We start from the raw sequence: 20,310 nt of genomic DNA on the forward strand, positions 1-20,310 counted from the left end.
ACTTAGAACTGCACTTAGTAGGGGTTCCTCAAAGGAAGGTCAGGAGTCACGAGCAGGAGAAAAGGCATGGGAGCTGGACAGATTATAGTGGTTGAAAGCTGTGCAGTACAGAAGGGGAGAGCTTATTCACACAGTGCCTTTGGGGCCAAAATGAATAAGCTGGACTTTCTCCCCATGACACTGGGGAGCCATGGAAGTTCAGGGTACTTCAGGGAAGAGGCTTGGTCAATTACTGAGAGCATCCTCTGTGCTGGGGACACAGTGGTAATCAAGACAGCCCCAACACTGCCCTCATAGAGCTCACAGTCCAATGGAGGAGGCAGACGTGTCCTCAGGCAGCAACTGGGCAGGGCTGGTGTAGGGGAGTCCAGAAGTGATGCCTGCCTCAGCCAGGGAGGGCTTCCTGGAGGAGAAGGAGCCAGCTAGACATGGATAGGAGTGCATTTTAGGCAGAGCGATTGGCACATACAAGGGCCAGGGAGCAGGAGAGAGGACACATTCTTCAACAAATGGCATGTGACTTGGTAAGTGTAGAATTGCTGTGAGGTATGGGGCTAGGGGCGTCAGTAGGGCTTTGAAGGTTATGGACGAGCCTGGGCTTTCTTCCAAGGGCATTGGGGGAACCATGGCAAGGTTGTGGGCAGTGTAGAGATGGGCGGGTTTGTGCTATGTGCAGGGTGGAAGGGAGGGAAGTTAGCAGGTCAGAAGAGCAGGAAAGAGGTCTGGGCCCGACAGATGGGGAAAGCACGGATAGATTTAAGAGAGTCCTATGAGGCAAAGTGGGGGGGACATGGTTACTGACAGGTGTCTGGACTGTGGATTTGGCTGGCTCAGATGGTCCCCACTGGCATGTGTGGTCTGTGTAGCCTCTGGGTGTGGAGCTGGCATCTTCAACTGGGGACAGTACAGTAAAGAACATCGCAGCATCTCACAGGTTCTGCGTACCTTGATGTTTGGGATCTCTTCTAACCTTTCCTTTAGTAATCTCCCTGGGAACTTTTGGGGACATCCCTAGGCCTCAATTTCCCCTCTGTAAAACAGGGCAGATTGAACTACAAGGGCCCTTAATCTTTGTGACTCTTCAGGTTTGAAAAAGCACCTTAGGTTCCTGAGGGCTCTGTCAGGTCTTCCATTTACTCCCGCCTCACCTTTTTTTTTACCCCTAAAACCTTTGTCTTTTGGGGCCCACCCACTGTGTCCTTAGAGACATTGGCCTGTTTGGCTGGGTGGAGGTGATTGACATGTCCAACGCCCAGTGCTTGTTCAGATACTGTTTGACTCCTATTAATTCTTCTTCTCCCTCCACCAATTGCTCTACCATGCCTCTTTCCTGTTCCTTCCTGGGACTGAGTTCTCCAAAATGCTTATCCCTAAAGACTTCATGGAGATGCTCAGACTCAAAAGTTCCAGATTGGAGAGGAAAACAGCTTGGTCAAAGACATTGAGGTGGGAATTGGAGGGTGTAAGGTGTGAAAGAATCAGAGGAGTTGTGAAAGAATCAGAGGAGTAATGGGGAAAGAACTGGAAAGGTGAGTCTCCAGCAAATGGTATGCATTTCAGTGTGACCTTGAATTGCAAATAACAGAAAGGCTTTCTAGGAGAAATGGGGAGCCATGGCAGGTTCTTGAGCAAAGTAAGGGCCTGGCAGCAGCTACAGAGGGATGAAGTCAGACGGGACAGAAGGAAGCCAGTGAGAAGCAGAATAGAGGCAGATGTGATGAGCTGCGTGGGAAGCCTCGAACTGGAGACCCCTGGGCTAAATTCAAGTTTCAGACATTTCGTTTGGCTGCATTCCTCCTCAGTTTGAGATCTGAGCATGACTAATTCAAAACCAAAGTTGGAAAGGGCCCATGCTTTGGGTGAGTGACACTGGGCTCAGTGTCTCTCCGGGTCTCAGATTCCCCACAGAGCCTTCTAATTTTTGGACTAGATTCTGTGACCTAACTTTGCCTCATTTTAGACCCGGGATAAGACATGTTTAGTACATGCCGAGAAAGGACAACCACTCCGAGGCCACACAGTGGCCAATTGCACTTCCTCCCTCAATAACTATGGCACAAAGCTAAAGCCACCATTGCTTTTATTTGTTGCTTTGCGTGGAGACAAAGCACAAGATCCGGGTGTGCTGGAAGCTCTCCATTAACTAGAGCTCCTGGTGGGGGCGGAGCTCTAGAAAAAGAAGAGGACCCTGCCAGGGAGATATTTCATTTGGCCAGAATCCAGAGGATGGAGCCCATTGGTTGGAACTCTGGTTGAAATTGGAACTCTGAGAAGTGTGGAGAAAGTCCCCAGGAGACAGCACCATCACAGGGTGGGACTCCGGGACAGGGGGCGGGGCAAGGAGTGAGGGGGCGCATCTCTGGTGGGCCAGGCCCTCCCATTGGCTGGGTTCCAGCAGTCGGTGGCAGGTGGGCAGGGCGCCTACTTCTGTGCGGGGATCATGTCGTCGATGGACTGGCCTTTCTCCAGCTTCTTCTCCATCTCCACCATGAGCTTCACACCATCCACCACCAGCTGCACCTGTTCTACTTCGGACGAGCCCAGCCGATCAGCATTGGACACGTCAAATACTGAGCCCACGGCAGCTGTGTCCACGCCACCTGTGGGAGCAAGGCACAGGGAAGTGAAGAGGCAGCGAAGGTGCAGAGGGGCTGGGACGTGGTCCCCGTGCCAAATGCAACAGCGGCATGTAGTGAGTGCCTACTGTGTAACAGGTTACCTGCACACAGGTAATGCCTGTTTATTCATGGACTCACGAGTCTCTGGCTTTAGACTCAATTATCAAACATGAAAATATCGTATAGTGGGTAAGAGTGGGTTCTGGAGCCAGGCGGCCTGCGGTCGAATCCTGACCACTCCTCGCTTTATAAATGGGGAAACTGAGGCCCCGAGGGAGGTCCAAGGGCATGTGCAATGCATATTATATAATCATGAAAATCCCACACTGACTCCTGTGACTTAGGGGTATTGACACCCATTTTACAGAGGAAGAAATGCAAGCTCACAGAGGGTCAGCCCGTCCCGGATCCCCAGAACTCGCAGGGATGTCGCACCTCTCCTTCCATCCCCGCAAAGGGCTCTCCCCACCTGTCGTGGTGCAAAAGGATGTGGGAGCCGTACCTGTACCCCTCTTCTGCAGGCGCAGGCGGGTGAGGATCTCCTCGAACTTGGGGTGCTTGCTCAGGTGCGCCAGCTTCACATGCACGCCTCCACGCAGCCCAGTGCCCAGGTTGGACGGGCAGGTGAGCACGTAGCCCAGGTGCTGGTTCCACATGAAGGGGTGGCCCGCTTTCTTAAAGATCTCCTCGATCTGAGGTTGGGGAGACAGGACCAGGGGTCAGCGCCGGCAGGCACCCCCAAATGCACCCGCAACATGGACAGGGTCCGGAGGTACAGGGCGTGGGAACGTGGTGGAGGTGGGATTCTGAGGGGAGCCGGGAGGTAGGAGATTCTGAGGGTACTGGCTAGACAATGGTGACCAAGGCAGGATTTTGAGGGGTGGGGACTAAGAATGCTTTGAAGGCGGGTTTTTTTTTCTTCAGAGTCTCGCTGTGTCACCCAGGCTGGAGTGCAATGGCGTGATCTCATCTCACTGAAACCTCTTCCTCCCAGGTTCAAGTGATTCTCCTGCCTTAGCCTCCCGAGTAGCTGGGACTACAGGCCCGTGCCACCACGATTGGCTTTTTTTTTTTTTTTTTTTTTTTTTGTATTTTTAATATAGAGACGGGGGGGTTTCACCATGTTGCTAGGCTGATCTTGAACTCCTGACCCTCCTCGGCCTTCCAAAGTGCTGGGATTACAGGCGTGAGACACCGCTCCCGGCCTGAAGGCGGATCCTTAAGGGAGGGGCTTGGACATAGGGTGGAGCTGGGTCCAGGGGCGGGGTCCTGAAAGGCGGATGGGGCTGGTTTTGAGGGGCGGGGTTTGGCATGGGGTGGAGCCAGGTCCGGGGGGCAGGGCCCTGGAAAATGGGCGGGGCAGGGCTTAGCATAGGGGCAGGGGCGGGGCCTCGGAAAGCAGGTGGGGCGTTCAAGGTGGAGTCAGAAGTCAGCAGCTAAGGGCAGACACCCACCTTCTGCAGCCCCACGCAGAAGCGGCGGAAAACCTCCTTCATGTTGCCCCCCTTCTCCATGGAGATGACCCGGAGGTGATCCTCCTCGTTCACCCACACCAGGAAGCTCTTGTTGTCATTGTGCCTAGGGTAAGGTGCCACAGCAAGAGGCCAAGGTCTCAGCCCCGCGGGAGCCCCATTCCCAGCCCTCCCCTAAACATCTGCCCACCGTCAGGGGGAAGAGGGCCTAAGAGGTGGGAGGTGGGTGGCATCTGCCTCCTCAAAACGCAGAAGCTTGAACCTGTAGACTCTAACGTCACAGGATCTGCAAAACCTTGAATCCTGGGATCAAGGACTTTTAGGGACTTAAAGTCTTTGAACAGCATTATTATAGATCCTTGGGATCTCAGGATGTTTGACAAACAAAAGCTTGGGATCAGAATTGATAACATCTTGGAAATCCTACATCTGGTCTCAGGACCAGAAAATCTTCCCATTGCAGTATGTTAGCTCCCAATCCTAGCATCTCAGAAGCAGGATCTTAGAACATAAAATATTAAGGTCAGGCGCGGTGGCTCAAGCCTGTAATCCCAGCACTTTGGGAGGCCGAGGCGGGCGGATCACGAGGTCAGGAGATCGAGACCATCCTGGCTAAAACGGTGAAACCCCGTCTCTACTAAAAAACACAAAAAAATTAGCCGGGCATGGTGGCGGGCACCTGTGGTCCCAGCTACTCAGGAGGCTGAGGCAGGAGAATGGCGTAAACTCGGGAGGCGGAGCTTGCAGTGAGTCGAGATCAGGCTACTGCACTTCAGCCTGGGTGACAGAGCAAGACTCCGTCTCCAAAAAAAAAAAAACAAAAAAAAGCCATAAAATATTAAGATCTGGAAATGGCCGGGTGTGGTGGCTCACGCCTGTAATCCCAGCACTTTGGGAGGACGAGGCCAGAGGATTACTTGAACCCAGGAGCTCAAGACCACCCTGGGCAACATGGCAAGACCCACATATCTACAAAATTTAAAAAGTTAGCAGGCATGGTGGGACACATGCCTGTAGTCCAAGCCACTGGGGAGGCTGAGGTGGGCGGATCACTTAAGGTGAAGAGTTTGAGACCAGCCTGAGCAACATGGCAGAACCCTGTCTCTACCAAAAATACGAAAACTAGCTGGGCACAGTGGCACATGCCTGTAGTCTTAGCTACTCAGGAGGCGGAGGGTGTGAGAATCATTTGAACCCGGGAGACGGAGGTTTCAGTGAGCCGAGATCGTCCCACTGCACTCCAGCCTGGGCCTCAGAGTGAGAGTCCATCTCAAAATAATAAATAAATAAATCCGGAAATGCTTCAAATTATGGAATCACAGAATTTGAAATGAGTGGAATCTTAAAACCTGAAAATATTTAAAATCTTGAAATCTTAGAATCATCCCACCTGTATATCTTAGCACCCAGGCTCCCCTCATCAATTGAAACCTGGGTTCTCTAAATCTTTTTAGATCTTTGACTATCTGAATCAGGAATTCAAAGAGTCAAAGCAAGTCTAGCAATAATAGTTTATAATAAAGATAAGATGAATAACCAAGATATACTGAACACTTAGTGTATACCAGGCACTGCTTTTTTTTTCCAAGACAGAGTCTCGCTCTGTCGCCCAGCCTGGAGCGCAGTGATGCAATCTCGGCTCACTGCAAGCTCCGCCTCCCAGGTTCACGCCATTCTCCTGCCTCAGCCTCATGAGTAGCTGGGACTACAGGCGCCTGCCACCAAGCTCGGCTAATTTTTTGTATTTGTAGTAGAGACAGAGTTTCACCATGTTAGCCAGGATGGTCTGGATCTCCTGACCTCGAGATCCGCCTGCCTTGGCCTCCCAAAGTGCTGGGATTACAGGTGTGAGCCACCGCACCCGGCCCAGGCACTGCTTTTAATACTTTACACAAATTAACTCACTTAATCCTCATAAGAACACCAGAAGCTACAAATTACTGTGATCCCTATCCTATAGACAGGAAACTGGGGTAGAGAAAAATAAAATAAGTTACCCAAGTTCACAAAGCTAGTAAAGCTAGTAAATGGTAGAGCTGGAATTTGAACTTAGGGAGTATGGTTCAAGTCTAAGTTCTTATTTTTGAGACAGGGTAGCTGGAGTGCAGTACTTCGATCACGATTCACGGTAACCTCAATCTCCTGGGCCCAAGCGATCCTCAGCCTCTGGAGTAGCTGGGACCACAGGTATACGCCATCACACCTGGCTTTTTTTTTTTTTTTTTTTTGGAAACAGACTCTCTCTCTGTCGCCCAGGCTGGAGTGCAGTGGTGGCGCCATCTCGCCTCACTGCAACCTCCGCCTCCTGGGTTCAAGCGATTCTCCTGCATCATCTTCCCAAGTAGCTGGGACTACAGGCGCCTGCCACTACGCCCAGCTAAATTTTTGTATTTTTTAGTAGCGATCGGGTTTCACCGTGTTGGCCAGGCTGGTCTGAAATTCCTGACCTCAAGTGATCTGCCCGCCTTGGCCTCCCAAAGTGCAGGGATTACAGGTGTGAGCCACCACGCCCGGCCAAGTCTGTTTTTAACTACCACTTCTCCGGTCCAGATTTCCCAAAATCTGACACACAGACCACAGGATAGGCAGGGGTGGAGGGCAAGATCATTTTCTGTGGCATGTAGAAGATCATAATTATGTTTATGGCCTTGGCTTTGGTGGAGGAGTGAGGAGGGCCATTGTGGGACTGGAGGAGGCTGGGGAAAGAGGAAGCCAGGGGGCGGGGAGGGGCCTCACCAGATGCCACGGGCGTCGGGCCAGTCGCGGGCCATGCCTGAGGCCAGCAGCAGTGGGGACACGGGCTTGTCAAACAGGAAGTGGTCATCGATGAGCTGCTGCTGTTCCTTCTCTGTCATGCTCTTCAGAGGGTAGTACTTCCCTTTGAACTCGCCCGTCAGGCTGTTAAGAGCTATAGGGACACACGAGGGAGTGGTTGGCAGCCTGTCCCACTTCAACCAGGGTGTGGAGGCCCAGGGTTCCCCCTGCTGCTGCTCCTAATGGGCCTGGGCCTTGGCCCCCTGGATGTCCTAAAGGCATCTGAACCCTGTGGTCTAAACCCACACTTGTGACAGTTCCCCAAAATCTGTTCCTGCCATCTGTCCAGGCCCCCAGGAATGGCCACACAATGTGTTCAATCTAGAGAACAGAGCCACCCCTTCCCCTGAGGGACCCTCACATCCAGTCCACCTGCAGGCTACAGTGTGCTGGTGCCTGCGCCTAATGGCTGGCCAGACAGATGGCTAAAGTCTCAGGACTTTGAGGCCATTAGTAAAAATTATTATAAAGCAGAATGGTAGCCAGGTGCACTGGCATGAGCCTGTAATCCCAGATACTGGGGAGGCTGAGGCAGGAGGATCACTTAAGCCAGGAGTTTGAGTCCAGCCTGGGTAACATAGCAAGAGCCCCCCATCTTTTTTTTTTTTTTTTTTTTTGAGATAGAGTTTTGCTCTTGTTGCCCAGGCTGGAGTGCAATGGCGCGATCTTGGCTCACTGCAACCTCTGTCTCCCAGGTTCAAGCGATTCTCCTGCCTCAGCCTCCCGAGTAGCTGGGATTATAGGCATGTGCCACCACGCCCGGCTAATTTTGTATTTTTGGTAGAGATGGGGTTTCTCCACTTGGGCGCCCCAAGACCCCCATCTTTAAAAAATCAATTGTAGGCCGGGTGCAGTGGCTCATGCCTATAATCCTAGCACTCTGGGAGGCCAAGGCAGGTGGATCACTTGAGGTCAGGATTTCGAGACCAGCCTGGCCAACATGGTGAAACCCCATCTCCACTAAAAATACAAAAATTAGCCGGCCATGGTGGCACGTGCCTATAATCCCAGCTACTCAGGAGGCTGAGGTACGAGAATCATTTGAACCCAAGAGGTGGAGGTTGCAGTGAGCTGAGATTTCGCCACTGCACTCCAGCCTGGGTGACAGAGTAAGACTCTGTCTTAAAAAAAAAAAAAATTGTGTGTTTTTTTGTATATTCATATATATAAAAATATGTGTATAATGAATTTATATTTGTGCATATGTACAATAAATATATAATATTTATATATATTATTCATATTAATATAATATACAGACATGCCTCATTTTATTGCATTTTGCAGATATTGTGTTTTTTACAAATTGGAGGTTTGTGGCAACCCTTTGTCCAGCAGGTCTGTTGGAGCCATTTTTCCTACAGCATGTGCCGCTTCGTGTCTCTGTGTCACATGTGGGTAATTCTCACAGTACTGCAGACTTTTTCATTATTATTAGATCTGTCATGGTGATCTGTGATCGATGATCTCTGATGTTACTGTTTTAATTTTGGGGGGGGGGTGCCACCAACCTTGCCCATATAAAAGGGTGAACTTAATGGATAAATGTTGTGTGTGCTCTGACTGCACCACTGACCGGCCGTTCCCTCATCTCTCCCCATCTCCTTGAGCCTCCATATTCCCTACGACACACGATTTTGAAATCAGGCCAATTCAATTAATAACCCTATAATGGCCTCAAGGTGTTCAAGTGGAAGGAAGAGTCAACATTTTTCACTTTAAATCAAAAGCTTCATAGGCCAGGTGCAGTGGCTCATGCTTATAATCCTAGTGATTTGGGAGGCTGAGGCAGGCAGGTCACCTGAAATCAGGAGTTTGAGACCAGCCTGGCCAAGATGGCGAAACCCCGACTCTACTAAAAATACAAAAATTAGCTAGGCATGGTAGTGCACGCTGGTGGTCTCAGCTACTCGGGTGGCTGAGACACGAGAATTGCTTGAACCAGGAAGTGGAGGTGACAATAAGCCAAGATTGCACCACTGCACTCTAGCCTGGGTGACAGTGTGGCTCCATCTCAAAAAAGAGATTCTTTTCAAACTATTACTGCTGGCCAGGCACTGTGGTTCACACCTGTAATGCCAGCACTTTGGGAGACCAACATGGGAGGATCACCTAAGTCCAGGAGTTGGAGGTTATGGTAAGTCACGATTGCACCACTGCATTCTAGCCTGGACAACAGAACAAGACCTTGGCTTGAAGAGAGACAGAGAGGGAAGGAAGGAAGGAAGGAATGAAGGAAGGGAGGGAGGGAGGGAGGGAGGGAGGAAGGAAGGAAATTGCATCAGCCATCTCAACCTTGAACGGCAGCCGCCCTGATCAGTCAGCAGCCCATCAACATCAAGACAAGGCCCTATACAACAAAAAGATTCCAACTTGCTGAGTCCTCAAATGATCACAGCATTTTTAGCAGGATTTTAAAATTAAGGTATGTACTTTTTTTTTTTTTTTAGACATAATGCTATTATTGTGCACTTAACAGACTACAGTATAGGGAAAACATAACTCTTTTTCTTTTTTTTTGACACAGAGTCTCACTCTGTCCCCCACGCTGGAGTGCAGTGGCATGATCTCAGCTCACTGCAACCTCTGCCTCCCAGCTTCAAGCGATTCTCCTGCCTCAGCATCCCGAGTAGCTGGGATTACAGGTGTGTGCCACTAGACCCAGCTGATTCTTGTATTTTTAGTAGAGACGGGGTTTTACCATGTTGGCCAGGCTGGTCTCGAACTTCTGTCCTCAAATGATCCACCCACCTCAACTTGCCAAAGTACTGGGATTACAGGTGTGAGCCACCTCGCCTGGGCAATTGTAACTTTTATATGCACTGGGAAACGAATTTGCGTGACTTGCTTTATTGTGCTAATTGCTTCATTGCGGTGGTCTGGAGCCAAACCCACAATATCTCTGAGGTATGCCTGTAATATACTATACACTATGCTACATATCACATGCCATGTTATACATAGTTAAGATTAAATATGCAAATTTTATATTTAAATAAATTATTTTAAAAATTGCTTATTTTTATTTATTTATTTTTGAGACAAGTCTCCATCTGTCACCCAAGCTAGAGTACAGTGGTGTGATCTCAGCTCACTGCAGCCTTGACCTTCCAGGCTCAAGCAATCCTCCCACCTCAGCCTCCCAAGTAGCTGGGACCATAGGTGCATACCACCACACCTGGCTAATTTTTGTATTTTTTGGAGATAGGGTTTCATCATGTTGCCCAGTCTGGTCTCAAACTTCTGGGCTCAAGCAATCCTTCCACCTGAGACTCCTGAAGTGCTAGAATTATAGGCGTGAGCCACCCCGTGCCCAGGCTAAATACATTATATTTAAAACAAAGGTAATAAATACTCAAAACTAATACTTCCTATTATTTTACTACATTTATTATTGACTTCTTGTCTTGAAGTCCTTCCTTCTTTCCTTCCTTCCTTCCTTCCTTCCTTCCTTCCTTCCTTCCTTCCTTCCTTCCTTCCTTCCTTCCTTTTTTTTGAGACAGAGTTTCACTCTGTCACCCAGGCTGGAGTGCAGTGGCATGATCTCGGCTCATTGCAACCTCTGCCTCCTGGGTTCAAGTGATTCTCCTGCCTCAGCCTCCCAAGTAGCTGGGATTACAGGTGCATGCCACCACACCCGGCTAATTTTTGTACTTTTAGTAGAGATGGGGTTTCACCATGTTGGCCAGGCTGGTCTCGAACTCCTGACCTCAGGTGATCTACCTGCTTTGGCCTCCCAAAGTGCTGGGATTACAGGTGTGAGCCACTGTGCCCGGCCTCTTTTCATTTGTTTTTGAGGCAGGTTCTCGCTCTGTCACCCAGGCTGGAGTGCAGTGGCACAGTCACGGTTCACTACAGCCTCAACCTTCCAGACTCAAGCGATCCTCCCACCTCAGTCTCCTGAGTAGCTGGGATGACAGGTGTGTGTCACCACTCGTGGCTCATTTTTGTATTTTTTGTAGAGACGGGGTCTTACTATGTGGCCCAGTCTGGTCTTGAATTCCTAGGCTCAAGCAATACCCCCTCCTAGGCCTCCCACACTGCTGTGATTACTGTTGTGAGCCACTGTGCCCGGCCTCAACTCCTCCTTTCTGAGGCGGCTCCCCTCGGTCATTCTCCACCACACCCATGTCTTGGCTTCATGGCACTTTTGAATTATCTTGTTCATCTGTGGGTTTCTGTATTTCTTCTCATCTCCCCACCAGCTGAACACTCTATGAGAACAGTGAGGGACCCCTATCTCCCCACACAGGGCAAGAAGCCCTGGAAATGTGTGCTGGATGAACGGATGGCAGGACGCTGGGGGCAGCCAGGTGTCTGTGTGGGTCTTCTCAGGGGCCCTTGAGTCTGGACAGCACCCCCGGATCTCCAGCACAGCAGGCAATGCCGACGGCCAGCACCACTCCCCAAGCCCCCACAATTTACCAAGCTCTTCCCCTACTTTGGAAAACGGGGGCCCAAAGAGACCCGAGGACCTGCCCATGGAGGAACAGAGACAGGGTTGGGTGACCCCAGCAGTGGACGGGGTGGGGCGCTCACCTTCCACGGAGAGCTTCTCCACCGCCCGGCGCTCGCCACGGGAGCAGTGCGGGGGCAACGTGTAGCCCTTGATGCTGCGGCCGGTGCGGACGCGGCTGCTGAGCACGTAGTGGGGGTCCAGGTCGTCTCCACCCTGGAGAGCGGGTGGGAGATCAGGACCAGGTAGATCCTCCGCCCCCTCCAGCAAGCCCAGGTCTCCCCCAGATGCTCCCCTCAGTCTCCCTGTTGCTTCCTTTGCCCTCTGCGTCCTCACTGATTGGTTGTGCAGAGCCTCTCCCCGCCACCCATACCTGGGCTCTGTCTCTCCCTTCTCTGTCTCTCTCCCATCTCCTATCTCTGTTTTTCTTTATACCTCTCTCCCCCAACCTTTGTATATTTCTTTTCCTTTTTTTTTTTTTTTTTTTCCAAGACAGGGTCTCTCACTGTCACCCAGGCTGGAGTGTCGTGGTGCCATCATAGCTTACTGCAACCTCAAACTCCTGGGCTCAAGCAATTCCCCTGCCTTAGCCTCCCAAGTAGCTGGGACTAACAGGTATGTGCCACCATGTTCGGCTAACTTAAAATAAATTTTTTATAAATAGAGACAGGGGCTGGGCGTGGTGGCTCACACCTGTAATCCCAACACTTTGGGAAGCCGAGGTGAGCCAATCACCTGAGGTCAGGAGATCGAGACTATCCTGGCCAACATGATAAAACCCCATCTCTATTAAAAATACAAAAATTGGCCGGGCGCGGTGGCTCATGCCTGTAATCCCAGCACTTTGGGAGGCCGAGGTGGGCGGATCACGAGGTCAGGAGATCGAGACTATCCTGACTAACACAGTGAAATCCCGTCTCTACTAAAAATACAAAAAAATTAGCCAGGCGTGGTGGTGGGCGTCTGTAGTCCCAGCTACTCGGGAGGCTTAGGCAGGAGAATGGCATGAACCCGGGAGGCGGAGCTTGCAGTGAGCTGAGATCATGCCACTGCACTCCAGCTTGGGTGACAGAGCAAGACTCCGTCTCAAAAAAAAAAAAAAAAAAAAAAAAAAAAAAAAAAAATTAGCTGGGTGTGGTGGTGCGTGCCTGTAATCCCAGCTACTCAGGAGGCTGAGACATAAGAATCACTTAAACCTGGGGATCGGGGGTTTCCATGAGCTGAGATTGAGCCACTGCACTCTAGCCTGGGTGATAGAGTGAGATTCTGTCTCAAAAAAAAAAAAAAAAAAAAAAATAGAGACAGGGTCTCACTATGTTGCCCAGGCTGATCTCAAACTTCTGGGCTCAAGCAGTCCTCCTGCCTCAGCCTCCCAACGCAGTGGGATTACAGGCGTGAGCCACCATGCCTAACTAAATGTTTAGGCTTTTTTTTTTTTTTTTTTTTTTTGGTAGAGACAGGTTCTTGCTATATTGCCCAAGCTGGTCGTGAACTCTCCTGGCCTCAAGTGCTCCTCCCACCTCAGCCTCCCAAAGTGCTGGGAGTACAGGTATAGCCACTGCACCCAGCCTTTCTGCCCATTTCTGTTCTCTTCCTGTCTCCCTTTCTCCCACTCTCCCTGTCTGTCTCTGACTGCAACTGCATGTCTCTCTCTGCCTGTCTCTCCTGCCTTCTCTGATGCTCCCTTCTGTCTCCTATGTCTCTGTCTCTCCCTTTTTTTTTTTTTTTTTTTTTTTTGAGGCGGAGTCTGGCTCTGTCACCCAGACCCAGGCTGGAGTGCGGTGGCCGGATCTCAGCTCACTGCAAGCTCCGCCTCCCAGGTTCACGCCATTCTCCTGCCTCCGCCTCCCAAGTAGCTGGGACTACAGGCGCCCGCCTCGTCGCCCGGCTAGTTTTTTGTATTCTTTAGTAGAGACGGGGTTTCACCGTATTAGCCAGGATGGTCTCGATCTCCTGACCTTGTGATCCGCCCGTCTCGGCCTCCCAAAGTGCTGGGATTACAGGCTTGAGCCACCGCGCCCGGCCTCTCCCTTTTTTTTTTGAGATAGAGTCTCGCTCTGTTGCCCAGGCTGAGTAGCTGGGATTACAGGTGCGCGCCACCATGTCCAGCTAATTTTTGTATTTTTAGTAGAGACTGGGTTTCACCATGTTGGTCAGGCTGATCTCAAACTTCTGACCTCATGATCTACCCACCTCAGCCTCCTAAAGTGTTGGGATTACAGGTGTGAGCCACTGTGCCCAGCTATGCCTCTTCCTTTTCTACATGCTTTTGTGCCTTTCTTCTCCCTCTCCCTCTCCTCTTTCTGTCTCCTTGGCTGTCTCTGTGTCTCTCTGTCCCTCTCTCTTTCCTTTTTTTTTTTTTTTTCTGAGATAGAATCTAGCTCTGTCACCCAGGCTGGAGTGCAGTGGCATGATCTTAGCTCACTGCAGCCTCCGTCTCCTGGGTGCAAGAGATTTTCCTGCTTCCACCTCCTGAGTAGCTGGGATTACAGGTGTGCACCACCATGCCCAGCTAATTTATTTTTTTGTTTTTTTGTTTTGTTTCTTGAGACCAAGTTTCGCCCTTGTTGCCCAGGCTGGAGTGCAATGGCACGATCTCTGTTCACTGCAACCCCCGCCTCCCAGGTTCAAGTGATTCTCCTGCCTCAGCCTCCTGCGTAGCTGGGATTACAGGCATGTGCCACCACATGCACCAGCACACCCAGCTAATTTTGTATTTTTAGTAGAGACAGGATTTCTCCATGTTGTTCAGGCTGGTCTCGAACTCTCAACCTAAGGTGATCTGCCCACCTTGGCCTCCCAAAGTGCTGGGATTACAGGCGTGAGCCACCATGCCTGGCTGGCCCATTCTTTTTTTTTTTTTTTTTTTTTGAGACGGAGTCTCGCTCTGTCGCCCAGGCTGGAGTGCAGTGTCTCGGCCTTGGCTCACTGCATGCTCTGCCTTCCGGGTTCATGCCATTCTCCTGCCTCAGCCTCCCGAGTAGCAGGGACTACAGGCGCCCGCCACCTCGCCTGGCTAATTTTTTTTTGTGTGTGTGTATTTTTAGCAGAGACGGGGTTTCACCATGTTAGCCAGGATGGTCTCGATCTCCTGACCTCGTGATCCGCCCGCCTCGGCCTCCCAAAGTGCTGGGATTACAGGCGTGAGCCACCGCGCCCAGCTGGCCAGGCTGGTCTTGAACTCCTGACCTCAAGTGATATGCTCGCCTCGGCCTCCCAATGTCCCTCTCTCTTTCCATCTCTCTACTTCTCCACACCTCTGTGTCTCTGTATTTCTCTCTCCCCCCATCTCTCCTGTGATCTCTCTCCTCCTCACCCCTCGGCCCTCCCCTCCGTGCAGACACTGACCTTGAGGTTCTCATGGTTGAGGTCAGTCTTGTGCTTGTCGGTGGGTTTGTAGCCCCCGTGGCGATCCGAGATGATGGGATCAAAGAGTTCCTTGAAAACTTCATAGGACTCCTCATCACCAGCCACGCAGCCCACGGTCATGATGAAGGGGTGACCTGGAGGGGTGGGGGTGAGGTCAGAGCTGCTAGTCCCCAGCAAACAGGGCCTGGGCTCATGGGCTCAGTGGAGACTCTGTGGACACGTGTGTGTCAGGGTGGGGGGTGGGGTACATTCAATACCTCTGGGTGGGAATTGAGAATACTAAGGGTTGGGCGCAGTGGCTCACACCTGCAATCCTAGCACTTTGGGAGGGTGAGGCGGGTGGATCTCTTGAGGTCAGGAGTTTGAGACCAGCCTGGCCAACAGGGTGAACCCCATCTCTACTAAAAATACAAAAATTAACTGGGTGTGGGGCACATGCCTGTAATCCCAGCTACTTGGGAGGCTGAGGCACGAGAATTGCTTGAACCAAGGGGTTGGAGGTTGCAGTGAGCCGAGATGGCACCACTGCACTCCAGCCTGGATGATAGAGCAACTCTTTCTCAAAAAAAAAGAAAGGAAAAAAAAAGAAAGAAATAAGACTGAGGACTGGTGGGAACTGGGAGGGAAGACTGGGAGAGGTCAAGGTGGCTGGGAGGGGTCAAGGTAGGAGAGAAGAAAGAATGCTGGGTGTGGAGTCAAAGGAGAAGGGGGAGCTTCAGAGGGTACATGGTGCTAAAAATATCAGCATCTCGGAAATGTTAGCACCCAAAGTCATGACGTCTCAGCCTGAAATGTTGTTAGGATCTTGGGGTACCACCTGCCACAGAGGGTCAGGAAGGCAAGAGACTTGAAAGGCTCTTATTTCCCAGTGGAAAAACAGGGGCCTGTAGAGAGAGGCCTCTCCACTGCATCGCACAGAGAGCTGGACGTGAGGGGCACTAGAGCCTGCTCTCCACTCCCAGCTCTCTTCGCCTTGTGAGCGAAAGGGCTTTGAGAAACAACCATAACATTAATAACATCCCCTATCTGATTCTTTTTTTTTTTTGAGACAGGGTCTCCCTCTGTGGTGCGATCTCGGCTTACTGCAACCTGCACCTCCCAGGCTCAAGCTATCCTCCCACCGCAGCCTCCTGAGTAGCTTGGACCACAGGCCCTCATTACCACACTTGGCTAATTCTTTTGTATTTTTTGTCAAGACAGGGTCTTGCTATGTTGCCCAGGCTGGTCTCAAACTCCTGGCCTCAAGCGATCCTTCCACCTGGGCCTCCCCAAATGCTGGGATTACAGGCATGAGCCAGTGCACCTGGACTCCCATCAGAGCTTGAGCACTCACTTGGTGCTAGGCGCCACTCTAAGCACCGCACAGCCATTGACCTGTGTTTTCACAACATGGGTGCCCATTTTTCAGATGAGGGGACTGAGGTTCGGGAGATGAACCGATCTCCTCGGGGATCTCACATTATTCTCATGCATGTTTATTGCGTGGTTTGCTGCATACCTTGCACTGTTCCAAGCCCTTTACGTATATTAGTGCACTGATTCTCACAACAGCCCCAGTTTACAGATGAGAAAACTGAGACCCTCCCCCCACTTCAGGGGAGGTGGGATTGGGGCGTAGCCTGCAGCCTCTGGAGCCCCCATGTAGCCCCTTCAGTGCTCCACTGGGGAGGCTCACCTGGGTTGTCCACTCCTGTCTGGATGACATCGTCTAGGGTGAAGCCCGATGGGGTCTCCTTGTCCCGCAGCTTCTTGTAGAGCTCAAGGGTCAGTACCTTGGCCATGTGGTTGTTATGTTTGCTGAGGTCGGGGTACTCCTCCTCAGGCTTGTAATTCAGCTTGAACTTGTTGTGAGTGTTACCGAACGGCATGGCGGCGGTGAGACCTGATGGGCAGGGCAGGAGGGGAAGATTAGCTCGCATCTGTTTTCTTCTTCTTCTTCTTCTTTCTTTCTTTCTTTCTTTCTTTCTTTATTTTTTGAGACAAAGTCTCCCTCTGTCACCCAGGCTGGAGTGCAGTGGCACAGTCTCAGCTCATTGCAACCTTTGTCTCCCGGGTTCAAGTGATTCTCCTGCCTTGGCCTCCCGAGTAGCTGGGACTACAGGCGCCCGCCACCACGCCAGGCTAATTTTTTGTATTTTTAGTAGAGACGGGGTTTCACTGTGTTAGCCAGGTTGGTCTCAATCTCCTGACCTCATGATCTGCCTGCCTCAGCCTCCCAAAGTGCTGGGATTACAGTCGTGAGCCACAGCTCTTTTTTTTGGGAAGGAGTGTCACTCTGTCACCCAGGTTGGAGTACAGTGGCAAGATCTCAGCTCACTGCAACCTCCATCTCCCAGGTTCAAGCGATTATCCTGTTTCAGCCTCCTGAGTAGCTGGGATTATAGGAGCACACCACTATGCCCGGCTAATTTTTTTGTATTTTTAGTAAGATGGAGTTTCACCATCTCTACTGGTTGGCCAGGCTGGTGTCAAACTCCTGGCCTCAAGTGATTCACCCACCTCGGCCTCCCAAAGTGCTGGGATTACAGGCGTGAGCCACTGTGCCCCGCCTACCTCGTATCTTGCAGACAGCAGCAAGAGAACTGAGCCAGGCATTGGGGTCAGGCAGGCTGTGTGACTTGGAGCAAGAGAAATCCTCTCTCCGAGCCCCTACGTCTCAGCAGGAGGCATCCGGAGTCTTAGATGGAGGGCCCGGCTCTGCCACATCCCAGCTGGGTGAGCCTGGACTAGTCATTCTTTTTGGAGACTCAATTTCCCTAGGTGGAAAATGGGCCCCAGGCGGAGGCTGGAAAAATATCATGCGTGGGTAAGAGTGTAGGTTCTGGAATCGGCCCAGGGTTTGATTCCCAGCTCTGCTACCTACAACCAGTTGTGTGCCCGGGGGCAAGTTGCTTAACCTCTCTGTGCCTCAGTTTATTCATCTGGACAATGAGGATCCTAACAGCACCCACCGCATGGCAGGTGTTGAAAGGATTAAATGTGTGAATGCAAGTATAGCTCATGGAACAGTGCCTGGTTCACAACAAGCATTATTTCACTTAGCTATTATTATTATTATTATTATGTTTGAGACGGAGTCTCGCTCTGTCACCCAGGCTGGAGTGCAGTGGCGCAGTCTCAATTCACTGCAACCTCTACCTCCCAGGTTCAAGCAATTATCCTGCTTCGGCCTCCCGAGTAGCTGCAACTACAGGCATGCGCCACATCCAGGTAATTTTTTTTTTTTTTTTTTTGTATTTTTAGTAAAGATGGGGTTTTGCCATGTTGCCCAGTCTGGTCTTGAACTCCTGACCTCAAGTGATCCACTCACCTCTGCCTCTCAAAGTGCTGGGATTATAGGCATGAGTCACCGCGCCTGGCCTGTTGTTATTTTAAAGGTTCGTGTGAGGAGCTGGTGAGAAGGTGGAGGTGAGGGTGTTGCTGGGAGTGAGTATGTGAGCAGGTTCTTGGATGAGCAATCCAAAGACAAAGGGCCTGGGTCGGGGGAGGGCTGGGTGGCTGCCCCTCCTCTGCCTGCTGACAATTCTCCCACGGGGTTCAGCAGGGAAGAAAAACTCAGCCTCTGGGTCGTCAGAGCCAGGTTCAAATCCCAGCTATGCCATTTCCCTGCTGTATGAACCCAGGCCAGTCACTAGGCCTCTCTGGACCTTGTCTCCTGTGAACTGAGCCTGCCCCATAGGATTGCCAGGATCCTCTGAGCTTGGCCATGAGGTTGGCTGAGCACAGGCCCTGACATGGAGTTGGAGCCTGGAACCCTGGTGGCTGCTATTATTGTTATTACTACTTTTTTTTTGTAGAGATGAGGTCTCACTATGTTGCCCAGGCCGGTCTGGGACTCCTGGCCTCAAGTGATCCTCCAGCATCGGCCTCCCAAAATGCTGGGATTATGCATGTGATCCACTGCACCAGGTCCTATTGTTATTATTATTTTATTCACTGGACCCAGAAAGGAGAAGGGACCTCCAACAGCGGTGGGAGAGGGGGATAGGAAGCAGGTGGGATTGTGGGAGGGAAATTGGGACCATGGTGAGCTGAGGCCAGGGAAGAGGAACAGGGACCCGCCAAAGACCTTGGGCGCTGCTGTCCAGAGTGGTTATTTTTAGACTCTGGCAATTGCCTGCCACCCCACCCCCAGCTGCTGCCCCTCCCCACCCCCACATTCCGGGGCTCGGCTTGCACCAAGTCAGCAGGCCCAAGACAGGTGGGCCAGGGTGGCTGGGAGGACACGGGTCCAGGCCCCGGGGCTCAGCCCCGGGGCTCAAGGACATCCCGGGCTGGCAGACCAGACCCCCTCCCTTCAGAGGATGTCCCCCCAATCCCTGCCAGGGACACCCCAGGAGAGGGCACTGAGGCAAGATGGGGGACCCCCCCCAAAAGACACAAGCAGAAAGCCCCAGAGCCACACACCCCCACCACCACAGACTCCCCAGATCACACTGTAAACTGAGTCACACAGTCACACTTCCAAGCTCAAGGACACGCCCAAGATAGAGGCACTCATGTGTCCGCTACCAAGTCAGATACAAGGTCACAGAGACCTACACGGTAGCAAACGCAAAGAAGCCCGTGACACCTGCTCTTGCAGACTCTGCTAGGCGACAGACACACCTCCTACGGCTTGTGGCGCCAGTGTTGGTGACAAACTGTAATGAACGCAGGCCTGGCTCAACAGCCCCTTGCAGGGGGTGACAGTTGGCAGCTGTCAGGACCCCTTTCATCTCTGGGATACCTCCCCATAACCCAAGACTTGTGCCACAGAAATCACAGGTCCCAGCGGGGGTTCAGGCGTCCTCACAGATGGAGGGGACTCCCAGACACACAAGGTCAACCTTCCCACGCACCGACCTGCCTTTGTATAGGAGGATGTTGGTGGAGCAAGGGGTGACACACAGGCCCTTTCCCAAGACAAGACAGCCTCTAGCACCCAGAGAAACCCCCTACTCTGGCTCCCACCCAGATTCCTACCCCGTGCAGTACCTGGCTGGGCTGGGCTGAAGGGGGCTGTCTGTATCCTGGAGGTGACACTGACCCAAAGGAAGGGCCTGCAGCCGTGGTGTTTTATAGGGGGACCTAGGCTGTGCAATTGGCTGGGAGGGGCTGTCCCCAGGGAGGAGTTCTAGAGGGCAGCTGAGCCTCTCACCTCCCTGCTCGGGCACCATGCCCACCTTGAACCCAGGCATGCCTTGCGCCCAGCCCCATGGCCTTGTATGGGCTGAGCTGCCCCAGGGGCTGGGCCCAAGCCCCCCCACTAAGCTGATACCCTGACCAAGTGCTGAGTCGGGCTGGCGGTGGGGACAGCTGGCCTCCCGCCGGGAACATGGGACAGTGGCTGGGAACGTCCCAAGCACGTAGAAGCCACCCTCCCCTGGCCCTGAGTCTCCTCCAGCCACCAGCCCCTCCTGTGGCCCTCGGCTCCTCCTGTGCCCCCTGGGCCCTCGCCCTTACCCGAGTCCCAGCGGCACCTCGGGGAACCATGCTGTTGCTCCAGGAGGACCAGGGACCCTGTAAGCAGGAGGAAGCAGAGGCCGGGAGAGGCTGCGTGGCCGCCTGCTGCCACCACCTATAGGGAGGGTCTGACCAA

At 52.1% G+C, this 20,310-nt stretch overlaps 1 protein-coding gene across 1 annotated transcript; it reads right to left on the reverse strand.

Moving 5' to 3' along the window:
* Positions 1-2,063: 2,063 nt before the first annotated feature.
* Positions 2,064-19,857, reverse strand: CKM (creatine kinase, M-type). The gene is made up of 8 exons (XM_010377491.2): positions 19,707-19,857; positions 16,405-16,611; positions 14,709-14,863; positions 11,444-11,576; positions 6,827-6,998; positions 4,073-4,196; positions 3,121-3,310; positions 2,064-2,600 (listed from the first exon to the last, which is right to left on the reverse strand). The coding sequence occupies exons 2-8, from the start codon at positions 16,595-16,597 to the stop codon at positions 2,422-2,424; spliced, it is 1,146 nt and encodes a 381-aa protein (XP_010375793.1). The 5' UTR covers positions 16,598-16,611; positions 19,707-19,857; the 3' UTR covers positions 2,064-2,421.
* Positions 19,858-20,310: the final 453 nt, after the last annotated feature.

The sequence above is a fragment of the Rhinopithecus roxellana genome, chromosome 12, assembly GCF_007565055.1.
Source record: "Rhinopithecus roxellana isolate Shanxi Qingling chromosome 12, ASM756505v1, whole genome shotgun sequence".
NCBI classification, from domain to species: domain Eukaryota; kingdom Metazoa; phylum Chordata; class Mammalia; order Primates; family Cercopithecidae; genus Rhinopithecus; species Rhinopithecus roxellana.